This window comes from Heteronotia binoei, chromosome 21 (assembly GCF_032191835.1).
Source record: "Heteronotia binoei isolate CCM8104 ecotype False Entrance Well chromosome 21, APGP_CSIRO_Hbin_v1, whole genome shotgun sequence".
Lineage (NCBI taxonomy): Eukaryota > Metazoa > Chordata > Lepidosauria > Squamata > Gekkonidae > Heteronotia > Heteronotia binoei.
The window spans coordinates 52,384,321-52,396,945 of NC_083243.1; the positions used below are offsets into that span (position 1 = coordinate 52,384,321).

The following is a 12,625-nucleotide window of genomic DNA, read 5'->3' on the forward strand; positions in this document are numbered from 1 at the left end:
AAAGGCTTTACGCTGTGACGAAACATCAAGAGCATGGAGATATCAGGCCATCCTGCCCAAATGGTTAGTAAGACCAAGTCTAGCGGATGAACAAGTATAGAGTAGGGCTGGTTGAAGTTTTTGTTGTTCAATATCTATAAGCTGTTGCTTAATGGAGCTGAGTATTTGGATTCATCAGATAAAGCTAAATCATTAAGTATGATCCCAATTTGGTTGAGTTTTAGTTTGATTGTGGCATCCCAAGTTGTGTTGTGCGATTTGTTTTTCACAGAATTTAATAGGGATCCCGATTCAGCTCTAAAATGAAGTTTGAGCCAATAATGTATTCCCAAAACCCAGGCCTTGGTCCCAACCAAATTTTGGCCAGATTCCAGACAAATCATAAAATAAGATACACATTTGGGAATTCCCATGATTTGTCTAAGGTATATTGCTTGTATATTCTCCGCATTTTGATTATACTACCCCTTAGTTGTTCAGCATTCCTGTCTCTTGTCAATACCTCATGCTTATTTGCCTTTAGACTTTGAGATGTATCCACAGCCAGCTCATTTAGTTCCCTCTCCCATTCCCAACTCCATTGCTTCCCCCATAATCCTTCCTCAAACATCTGCCTGTTCCATAAGTCCCTGTTTCTCAGCAACCTGCCTGCAGCCTGTGACCCCTTCTTCAGCCATTCTGTCACTAGGCTGTCCTGTCTTGTTTCCCCAGTCTTCTGGGACCTCCTCCCATGAAGCTGTTCAGTCTTCCTGCTTTGGTCACATTGCTCTTCCTTTTCCGTGCAAATTAGTTATAATTCATTTCAGCTCATAAAACTTGTCATTTCACAAATGTTCTGAGACTATGGGCCTTAGGACACAATTTGGGGGTCCCCATTAGGGACAAAAGTAGGATATAAATAAAACCATAATAAAATGGGACTGGCAAATACCTCCAGCAAACAGCTCAGCTAAAAGGGAGCTAGATTGCAAAATCTAATAATCACTGCCAAAAAATCTCATAGTAGAATACAGAATTGATGTCACGGTACATGGATACAATAGGAAACCCCCTCTCAAAGCAATTTAAAAAAAACACTCGAGCCCTCTGCCTTAAAGCTGCAATCATTTCTGCTGATGCAACATTATGAAGAATGCCAGTGTTAACTAGCATAAATGCTGGTGCCACGTCCTTTCCCCCACAAACTATTGCTAAAAATATGTATATATATGCATGGTGAAATGATTAGTCCAAATGAAAATGTTCATGTAATTTTGGAAGGGAAAAAAAGAAGCAGATGCTCCTGTGAAAATCCACGTGGATTCTGACATTCTGGCAGATTTGGCCCTAAGTATGACAACATCGAGATCCTAATTCTGGGAATTAAATGCACTGTTTCAACACTTCCCTGTTGTTCAGATATATGGAGTGCTTGCAGCGTGCTTGTTCCCTATCTTGACAGCTTGCCGTGCTCTCATCTCTGCTAACCCTTCAATCAAACCCCAGCCAAGCCTTTCTGCAGCATAAGACTCTTGCTGTTCATCACCTAACAGGCTGCTAAAATCTGTAATTTCAAGCATTTTTATGAGACATGAAAAACTCCAGATACAGCAGCTGGACTGATGTCAATCCATCATTCCAGATCTTTTGGCTAAGTGCCTGTGACAGGAGAACTCAGGCGCAGATAAGAGGGTGCTTCCCACTCACTGCCTGTCAGCCTTTTCATTTCTTTTTGGGTCTCCTTGACCTGCAATTATGTTCTAAGGAAAGAAGTAACTTTACTCAGTTCTAGGTTTTTACTGAATACTTTAACTCTTGAGTGGACAAAGTGAGATTTCCTAATCTCTCTACCGATGAGATTGCTTTTTCAAGTAATTTAACTATAGCTGCTGTGATACATAAGAGCGAGCCACTGATTTGTATGCTTGCACTTCTTGATGCTGAGCCTTCTTAAAATTGCAAAATCTAATGATCACTGCCACAAAATCCCATAGCAGAATACAGTATTTATGTCACATTGCATAGATACAATAGGAAACCCCCTCTCAAAGCAACTCAAGCCCTCTGCCTAAAAGTTGCAATCGTTTCTGCTAATGCAAACACTATGAAGAGCCAGTTTGGTGTAGTGGTTAAGTGCATAGACTCTTATCTGGGAGAACTGGGTTTGATTCCCCACTTCTCCACCTGCAGCTGCCGGAATGGCCCTTGGGTCAGCCATAACTTTGACAGAGCTGTCCTTGAAAGGGCAGCTTCTGGGAAAGCTCTCTCAGCCCCACCTACCTCACAGGGTGTCTGCTGTGGGGGAAGAAAGGAGATTGTAAGCTGTTCTGAGACTCCGATTCAGAGAGACGGGTGGGGTATAAATCTACGGTCTTCTTCTTCTTCATCATCATAATCATCATCATCATCTTCTTCATCATCATTAGAATGCCGCCACCCCTGCCAGTGTTAGCCAGCATAAATTCTGTATATTTAAGTGTTATCTTAACAAGGCAGAAGTTGTTATGTAGAATACTGTAAGCTGCTGAACCAATGCCATTGCCCCCACTCAAGGAGAGAACAGTTATTGCAAGCTGATCTGTACTTTGATTTCCATATCTTGTGGCCACAGTTTTGCTTCAGAATGCTGCTGGATCTTGTCAACATATGCCATTCTCTTTTATTAAAAAACACACACAGCCATTTTCACTCAACTTCTCTGCTTAGCAGCAAAATTTTGTTACCATTCTGCTTGGTCTTTTCCCAAGATCTTCAACTAATACATTTTTGGGTCTTGTGTGGAATTTCTCTACATAATAGAGAAAACCAAACAGTTGTCCAGCCTCTTTCAGTATTTCACGAAGAATGGCTGCATCCACCAGAATTCATCTCTACAGAAAAGAACTGGCTTTAGGGTCCTGCTACTTGTTGCCTGCAGTTGCACATAAGATAGCTGTAGCTTCATCTTGGCTGACAGGCATTGTTGGGAGAGGATGATTTTCCTCAGAGAAAAAATGGGAGGAAAGAGGGCTTCCCATTTTCTCAACACCAACTCTCTCCTTCCTCAACCCCTGCATCCCAGTAGCTGCTGCTCCCCCTTGGGATTCCAGCACAGGAAAAAGCAGCATGGGCAGAGGAGCTACAGTGGGAAGGCAGATAAACAGTTAAGCACTTTTGCACATTTCTGCTAAAAATCACCTTCCAAAAGAAACTGCAGAGGAGGGGGGGTATCCCTTAGTTTAGCCGTAAAACACAGGTGTGGCAGAGGCTGGGAATACAGCCAGTAGCACCCCCATGACCCAGTAGCACAATGCAGCCTGCATTCTTCAGATTTCCCGGATATGCACTTTCGGGCAGAATTTCAAATCTAAAGTCTCCATTATCCATTGTTGATATAACCTCAGGAACACTGCTGGCTGCAATGCAAGTAACTTGGCGACAGAACTGCCCGCAACAATTTGCTTCTGAGTGCCAGGGGACTAATGTTAGAAAGTGCAAATGATGAGAGTGGTACAGTGCATGCAGGAAAGATATGCAATGGCACTCATGAACCGCTGTACCAGTGGGTCCTTTGCTATGCCCGAATTCAGGCAGCAACTGCAGGGCTCCAGAGCCGCTTCTCACACTCATGAGAAGGCAGTGCTGAGTCAGCTCCACTATCTGCAAAGGTATGCAGTTCTCACACTCAGGGCAAACAACTCACTACAGATGACAAGATTCTCTCCCTGGTGTGTGGACTGTTATGCAGGCTGAGGCTTTTTCTGTGACCTCTAAGGTGAAAAGGGCAATTCCTCAACTAGTAAGTCACAACATTGAGCAGCCTGTAATAAGGCATTAAATATTTAAAGTTGTAAGTGGAAAATACGATACAATGAACAGAGTGTGTGGCTCAGAGAATAAAAGAACAGGGATAAATTCCTGCTCAGTGATTAAGCAGTATTTTGAGGATTTACAAGTCATTCTCAACCTAATCCACCTCAAACAGAAAATAAAGTATTAGCCTTTTTAGTATGCTAAAAAGAAATGATAAAACAGTGAACTGTTTCTAGGCTAACCTGATGTCACACTCTATCCAATTGCTCTGTTCCCTAGAATCAGACCAGGCTGGGTCCTAAAAGTACAATGTTCAGAACAGCAGCTTATGCAATATAAATAAATATGAGGAAAAGCCAACATAATGAAGCATAAATTAAAGGCACAGACACAACCTCCCAATGAAGTAAATCAAATCTGAGCTGATTGGTGGTGGTGGTGGGGGGGGAGGAATACATGTAAATTATAACCTAAATAAACAAAAATGAATGACTTTATTGAGATTGAGCATTTCCATGGCTTCCTGCCAAAATTCAAGACAGCAGCCTCTTGTCAGTCAGCACTCAGACTCCCTCATGCCACTGATGGCAAATTGTTATTAACTTTGCCCATCAGCTGGCAGGCAACCTTCACTGTCTCTGAGGGAGCTGAAACAACCAAGAGGATGAAGACACCTGGATCCTGGGACACAGTTGGAAGCCTTCTGTCTTGCATTGAGTCCTAACCACAACTGGAGGGCCAGCTGTTGGAAGGAGATGGGATAGAGAATGCAAAGGAAGCCCCGAAAGCTTAAGTAGAAACTCTCAAGTTCCAGCACCAGTTCCACAGATGCTTGGCTGCTCTCCTGTCCTGGAGGAAGTTCTGGAGTGTACAACAGACCTTGTTGCCGATCTGAGTGTGACTGGGAGTGTGGAATGGTGAACAGACATGTTGACTTATCTCTTTCTTACATGCTGAAGCACTGAACTTGTGGTTTGTTCTGTTATGTAGTTAAATCCTTCACTTTGAAAAAGAAGTGCAAGCAGGAGCTGAAAGAAACACAAGAAAAAACCCATTGAGTGAGTTAAAAGAAGCATGCACTAATGCAGGGGTTTCCCTTCTCTCCCCCCCCCCTCTCTCTCTCTCACACACACACACAACTTAATCATGACCCCCTGCAGGGTACTTCCAGGCAGCTCTGATGGCAGCCCTTGGAAATGCTGCCGCAGTCCTTCTGATCTCGGCTGTCCAGACTGAAGGACAGAACCTACTAGTCCTGATGGCTTTGGTGTCACATGGCTGCCTCCCCACACTAAAGTCCCAAGTACAGAGACACCTGCCGTTTCCTGTAGCTTGTCCCAAGATAGGTGCACAGCAACCAATGTGCGCTGTGGGTAGATGATATCTGGACATGGCCTGGATACAGAACAATATACTAAACCTGCATGACAAATGCTCCCTGAAATACTATATGTGACTGCATCTACAACAGTTCTTCAACCTACATTCAAAAGTTAACATTGTTACAAACAATCCCTTCACCCTGTGATTCAAAATGTGTGCTCTTCCTTGTTTTAGTAGAAGTCCTTCTGTTCTGCCCCTCCTACTTTGCCTTCTTCCAAATTGAGAAGATGGCAGATTTGGGGATGTAGGCACTATTTTTATGCTGTCTTTGCATATTTGACTGAGATACAGGACTTTTTTTTTTGCAGTTTCAGGTGGGTAGCCAGGTTACATTGTGGCAGAAGAACAAAATGTGAGTCCAATCCACCTTACAAACAAACCAGATTTCCCAGAGTATAAATGCTGTTGGTCTCTGAAGTGCTACTGTCATAAATCCAAGCTCACTTCATCAAATACAAGTAAGAATTAAAACTCATCAGTTCTTACATCCAAGGTCAAGAAGGTGGGAGGGTTGTTACAAAGAAGGTCCAGTTGCAGTCAGGATGCAGAGGTACAATACTTTGTGGGAGGGCAGGATAGAAGGCAAAACAAAATAAATAGATAATTTATTGATTAGAGCAAGTAGATATGCATTGAGGTGGAAAAGGAAGAAAATGTCCCTGTTGAGGTCTTGGAAGAGGGCTTCATTGTCCTGGACTTGTTAATGAATTATAGTTCTTGCTTATGTCCCTTTGAAGCTTTTTTGTAGAACTGCCACTCTTTGGTCAACAGTGGAATATCTGACCTGCAGGATTTAACATCCCAGTTTCTTAGGAAACATAACGAGTTCTATGGACAAAATGTACCTGTGTATTTAGGAAATAATTTTTTAAAAAACTGATAATTTTTGTCTTGAGTAACTTTTGCTAAGCACTGAATTGTTAAAAAATATTAGGAGCAATTTACAAAAACATATCTGTTCTCTCTAAGTGCCAAACATCACACAAGCATGTGGAGTTTGGACTTATGCCTAGGCTGTGACTGTAAAGACACTTATTGGTGAGCAAGTCCTGTGGAATTCAGTAGAAATAGCCTATATGCTATAATAATTTTTTAAAAATTTAAACCTGGGCCATTCAACAGAAAACTTGGGAAATTAACCCAGTACAAAGCTGTCTGCTTTTGAAGCAAATTCTCATGTTACATTCTCATGTCACACACATTTATGCTCAAGAAAAGCATACTGTAATCTAAGAAAAACGATGTTTATATTTTGGTCCCAGTACTTGCATTAGTAACCCGATATATGCTTTAGCTTCCTTAAAACAACTACATGCTCAGTCTTACATTTCTTTAATATGGATACAAAAAAAAGTGTACATAACATCTGGGTGCAAAGAATGCTGTAGTAGAAGTTAACATAAGAACCTATTGGGTTCTTATTTTTATTGATGGAAAGGGTGCATGAATCTTGCTATATTATAATAACTATGCTTATCAGTGAGCCACTGCCCCTCTACAGACTTATACTGTTCATAAATTTTGAGAATTTCTGACTTCCCTGAGCTGAGAGCCATCACCTATACTGTGAGCTTAACTGGCATACTCCCCAAAGTCACAAACGCAACATGCAGTAAATACACATACCCCCTTTAAACACAAAGACATACAGCACCACCCCAAGATGCCACTGGAGTACCCCAGACACTAGTGTGGCACCACTGCTGCCCCTGTGCTTACTCTGCAGAGAGGAAATAGCTGACAGTAACACCCCTAGCCAATGTGCCCAGAGCACAAGGATAAGAAGCCTATCTGAGAACTGAATGTTTTCAACAAATATTAGCCAGTGGCCAATACCATCTTTCTGGAGCTGGGTATTCTAATGTTGAAGTGGGGTGAGGTGGATTGCTGAATCTTGAACTACGCGGTTGGCACTGAAGAGAACCTGAAAATACTCCGACCACCGGTTCAATATGGATGCCTTGTCTGTGAGGAGCACTTGGCCGTCTGCACTATGCAAGGGACTCTGAGCCTGATATGATGGACCATATACTGCCTTCAGGGCTTCGTAGAACCCTCTTAAATCACCAGTGTCTGCACACAGCTGGGTTCTCTCTGCAGTGCGGTGAAAACAGAGTTGGATGAGATCCCCACACTAGATCCCCACACTAGAAGAGACTGTTAAAGCCATCAAGCAACTGAAAAGTGGCAAGGCAGCAGGAGTTGATGGAATTCCACCAGAGATCTGGAAGCATGGGGGCACAGTACTACATAGCTCACTTCACAAAGTACTTGTCACCTGCTGGGAACAAGGCAAATTACCACAGGACTTTCGCGATGCAATCATCATCACCCTATACAAGAACAAAGGGGAAAAGTCAGACTGCTCCAACTACCGGGGGATAACCCTGCTCTCCATCGCAGGCAAAATCCTTGCCAGAATACTCCTGAACAGACTGGTGCCCACCATTGCAGAAGAACTCCTCCCAGAGAGCCAGTGCAGCTTCAGAGCTAACAGGAGCACCACCGACATGGTATTTGTTCTCAGGCAGCTCCAAGAGAAATGCAGGGAACAGAACAAGGCTCTGTATGTGACTTTTGTCGACCTTACCAAAGCTTTCGATACCGTTAGCAGGAAAGGCCTGTGGCAAATCTTGGAACGTTTAGGATGTCCCCCAAGGTTCCTCAGCATGATCATCCAGCTACACGAAGACCAGCGAGGCCAAGTCAGACACTGCAACGACCTCTCGGAGCCCTTCCCAATAGGCACAGGTGTAAAGCAAGGCTGCGTTCTCGCGCCAACTCTCTTTACGATCTTCTTTAGCATGATGCTTCAAAGAGCCGCAGTAGATCTAGATGAGGACGATGGTGTCTACATCCGCTATCGCACCGATGGCAGCCTGTTCAACCTGAGGCGACTAAAGGCACACTCCAAGACAATGGAAAAACTCATCCGAGAGCTACTGTTTGCTGATGATGCTGCACTCGTCTCCCACTCGGTATCAGCTCTGCAGCATATGACGTCCTGCTTTGCAGAGGCTGCCAAGCTATTCGGCCTAGAAGTTAGTCTGAAGAAGACAGAAGTTCTCCACCAGCCTGCACCCCAGGAAGATTATCACCCTCCCTGCATCACTGTGGGTGAATCAGTTCTGAAGACAGTCCAGCAGTTCAGCTACCTGGGGTGCATCATCTCCTCAGATGCCAAGATCGACAAGGAGATTGACAACAGGCTGGCTAAGGCAAACCGTGCATTTGGCCGACTGCACAAAAGAGTGTGGAGCAACAAACATCTGAAAAAAGGCACAAAGATCAATGTTTACAAAGCGGTTGTGATGACAACCCTCATCTATGGCTCCGAATCGTGGGTTTTATACCGTCATCACCTGCGACTCCTTGAGCGCTTTCATCAGCGCTGCCTTCGCACCATCCTCAACATCCACTGGAGTGACTTTGTGACCAACACTGAAGTCCTCAAGCGGGCAGAGGTTACCAGCATCGAGGCACTGCTGTTGAAGACGCAGCTGCGCTGGGCAGGGCATATTTCTAGGATGGAAAACCACCGCCTTCCCAAGATTGCCCTGTATGGCGAACTCTCCACCGGCCATCGAAATAGAGGGGCACCAAAGAAGAGGTACAAGGACTCCTTGAAGAAATCTCTTAGCACCTGTCACATCAACCATCACCAGTGGTCTGACCTAGCCTCAGATCGCAAAGCATGGAGGCACACCATCCACCAGGCTGTCTCTTCCTTTGAGAACGCACGCATAGCTGGTCTTGAGGACAAAAGGAGATTGAGGAAGAATCGCACTGCTACAGGACCAACCCTAAATCAGACTTTTCCCTGCAGCCGCTGTGGCCGGACCTGCCTGTCCCACATTGGTCTTGTCAGCCACCAGCGAGCCTGCAGCAAACGTGGACTATTGCACCCTTCTTAAATCTTCGTTCGCGAAGCCAAGCCGAGAGAGAGATTCTAATGTATGGTAGTTGAAGATCTTCAGGTTTGTTAGACAGAAACGATAATGTAGACCAAACTATTACTGGAACTGTCTTGGTTGCTTTGAAAGATAATCTTTACTAGGAGAGGTACTGGGGAAGTATAACTCCTATTGATATCCTAGATCTCTTCTTCATAACTTTCAATAACATCAACCATGTTAGCCTCCTGACTCCACTGGGAACTCTGGGATGGGAGCCTGCAGGATGTAATTTCTTTTAAACAACAAACTTGCTTCTTGGTTGTCAGAGAAACCAGCATGACCCCGGCTCTTTGTTATACTCATCAAGTGAAAAGTAGTAGCCCTATGTAAACCTGATGAGAGCACAGATAAACAGAGGATGGAGAAAGGTTGCCAATGGCAACATAATCCCCTCCCATTCATGAAGGGTCTTCTGGTTTATACTTGACTACTCCCCACTTGGGGAGTGCAATGTGTTGCCAGTGCTAACCGATATTTTACAAAAAAGAAGTAGCAGACTGAGGATCAAAATAGACAAAGACTGTGGATGATGTATTTATGGATCTCCTTACTGCTAAATTTGATAAACTTTGATAAACAGCGGGGGGCGGGGGGAAGAGGGGGGGATATCTGGGCAAACTTCAGCCTTCCACTTGGTTGCAAATACCAGTCATGCTGCAGTTAGCATATATCTAAACAGCTCATATTCTGATCTACTTAGATTGTCAGGGGTATCAAACTCATTTGTTAGGCCCAGATCTTACACGAATGGGACTTTGTGGGGCCAGGCCATGTGTGTCATAAAATGTAATATGAGGTAGCGGAGATATAAACTTTATAAAGGACACAAACACAGTTAAAGATATTATGTTTTAATTTAAAATACAAACATGCTTAAAACTCTTGCAATGTTTTGTTTAAAATGGAAAGGTGGGAGAATAGTGGGATCTGGCAATGCAGTTCTAAAAACAAAACATCAAAAAAAAAAAAGCCAAAGATCACAGCAGAAACTAAAAAATATAAAATGCTTTGAGCCTGGGAAAACAATGAAATGGTATTGCAAGCTTCTCCCTCCCTCCCCAGGGTCTACTCAGATTGGCAATGGATCTCCAGTGTAATATCCCCCTTTGGCTGTGGTTTCCCAGGTTAGAGTACTCACTAGGAACCCCTTCTCAGGCCCACTCAAAGCATCAATCCTTTATTTGCAAAGACACAATTCCAGGAAACATAGATTTCAGCTGGCTATAGGAATGCTGAAAAGTGAAACTGATCCCCACTCCACTGAAAAACATTGCAGCACAAAGTTGCAAGAAAAATGTGCAATGGATTTTCTATTAAGATCTCTGGATCCTACCTATCTCAGTGCACAATGGAAAATTAGGGTTGCCAAGTCCAACCCCAGAAATATCTGGGGACTTTCGGGGTGGAGCCAGGAGACTTTGGGGTGGAGCCAGGAGACACTGGGGTGGAGCTAGGGGGAGGGGGGAAACGGCGCCGGGGAGCGTGGTGAGCCGCCCCGTCTGGGAGCGGGCGATGCTGCTGCGCAGCTGCCGCCTCTTCTCCGCTCGCCGTGGCTGCTCCTCCGAGATGGGCTCAGCCTGAGCCCATCTCGGAGGAGCAGCCACGGCGAGCGGAGAAGAGGTGGCAGCGGCGCGGCAGCCTTGCCCGCTCCGCCTCTGGGGTGGAATCGGAGGGGGGGTGGAGGCGGGCCGGGGGCGTGGCGAGTCGCGAGTCCGGGTCCTAGAAGGGCCTGGATTCGCGGCTTGCCATGCTCCTGGCCTGCCTCGCCCTCCCCTGCACTGCTGCCGCCTCTTGGCTGCTCCTCCGAGATGGGCTCAGCCTGGGCCCATCTTGGAGGAGCAGCTGCGGTGGGCGGGGAGGGGGCGGCAGCAGTGTGGCGGCCTCGCCCACTCCGGGATGGGGCAGCTCGCCATGCTCCCCGGCGCCATTTCCCCCCTCCCCCCGCTTCCGTTTTTTTGGGGAGCGGGGGAAGAGGGTGGGAATCCTGGGTCCCCCACCAGGGCGGGAGGGTTGGGAAGCCTATGGAAAATCCACTCCACATTTTCTTCACAGCTTTGCTTCCTGATGCAGCCAGCAAAGACAAGGCAGAAAGAGAAGGGACCTTTGGCAGCCTAGGAGCTTCAAAGGGTGATAACAGGAGGGGGAGAAAAGAGTCCCATGGGCCTGATTAAAGCCCTGGGCAGGACAGTTTTGGCCTGTGGGCCAGACATTTGACACCCCTGTATTAGATGGTAAAATTCCTAATAACATAGTCTGAGGTTTCATGAGAAATTAAGTTCAAGATATTCTGAATTTCAGCATGTATTCTTTCCAAATTTGCTGGGCTTTTTGCAGGACCACCACATGTGGTAAAAGGTACCTCCTGTCTCTTTACTTTTCCAGTACTTTCCTTCATAATTTTTATCCAACATCTTTCGGAGTAATATGCCAACAGTAAAATACTAAGCGCTTGCCTTGCTGTAAACTTTGTCATTCATCCATAAGTTTTCCCATTGCTGAAGTGAAATTTCTTCCTCAAAATTTTGCATGCATTTTACCATACATATCTTAACTTGTTCTGTTTCTGTATCATCTTGAAGTAAAAGTTTGTAAATGTGACCTAAGAGACATTCTTCAGGGAGTTGTTCTTTTTTTTAAATTGGAGAACTTTTTTTTTTTTTAAAGGATCAGTGGTACAGCCCAGAATTCTGCCACTTCATTCTTCACAATCTGTAGTGCTATTGTAAGCTCAGGGAGCTGGGTCTGAAATGCTGCTGCTTCTCTCACACTCCAGCGTTCCATGCATGCTTTCCATACAGGAGAAATGTTCTGCAAGCTGACTATCCTCTTTGTAACGTGCAACCAGCAGATAACAGGAAACATCTTCTTCCTCTCATAAAACAAAGACAAAGAGGCTTTCCCAAAGTACTCTAAATGGCAGCCTGGCCATTCTCATATGCAGAGAACTGCAATCTCTGCCCACTACTCATTAGATGGGAGCACCAGCCCACAGGAGAAGTAGCTGTACGGTTTGTCATTGTGCAACTGACATCCTTCAAGAAGGGCTTTCAAAGAATGCTGCCTTCAGAAACAGCTTCAAATTTGCTGGGATCGCAATGCCTCATTGAAAACCTTAACAACTAGATAAACAGTGAGAAAGAACTGCTAATTTCAGAAGAACTTTAGTAATGCTGGGTGTCTACAGCTTCTTGTGCTGATCGTGATGTGCTTTAGGCGATGTCTGCACTGGTGGGTTTTCATGTGATGTGAAGTAGTAAATACTGCTCTTAGATCTTAGTTTTATGTCTCCTCTTGGTGTTAACTCCAGTTTGTTTTACTCCCCCCCTACTAAAATTAATACCTCAAAAAGCTGTCCTATCCTTGTACAATCAAACTGTTTGCACCCTAGTCAATCAGCTCCTCCTCCTGTACCCTGGTTCATTAATCCAAATGGGCTCAGGTCTACCTGTTCTTCAGTTCATCACTAATACACATCATTGCTACTGTTTACCCCATGGTTACCTAGGTGTCATCCA

The 12,625-nt window shown here is 44.8% G+C and overlaps 1 protein-coding gene across 3 annotated transcripts in view; it reads right to left on the reverse strand.

Annotated features, from left to right (window-relative positions):
- Positions 1 to 4,246: 4,246 nt before the first annotated feature.
- TTLL5 (tubulin tyrosine ligase like 5) overlaps positions 4,247 to 12,625 on the reverse strand; it is a 201,221-nt gene continuing 192,842 nt past the window's right edge. For all 3 annotated transcript variants that reach the window (XM_060262953.1, XM_060262955.1, XM_060262954.1), the window contains one exon: positions 4,247 to 4,799. Coding sequence is in view for 1 of the 3 variants with exons in the window: in XM_060262954.1 (XP_060118937.1) it covers positions 4,771 to 4,799 (29 nt within the window). In the remaining 2 variants the exon portion in view is untranslated. The remainder of the gene's footprint in view (positions 4,800 to 12,625) is intronic.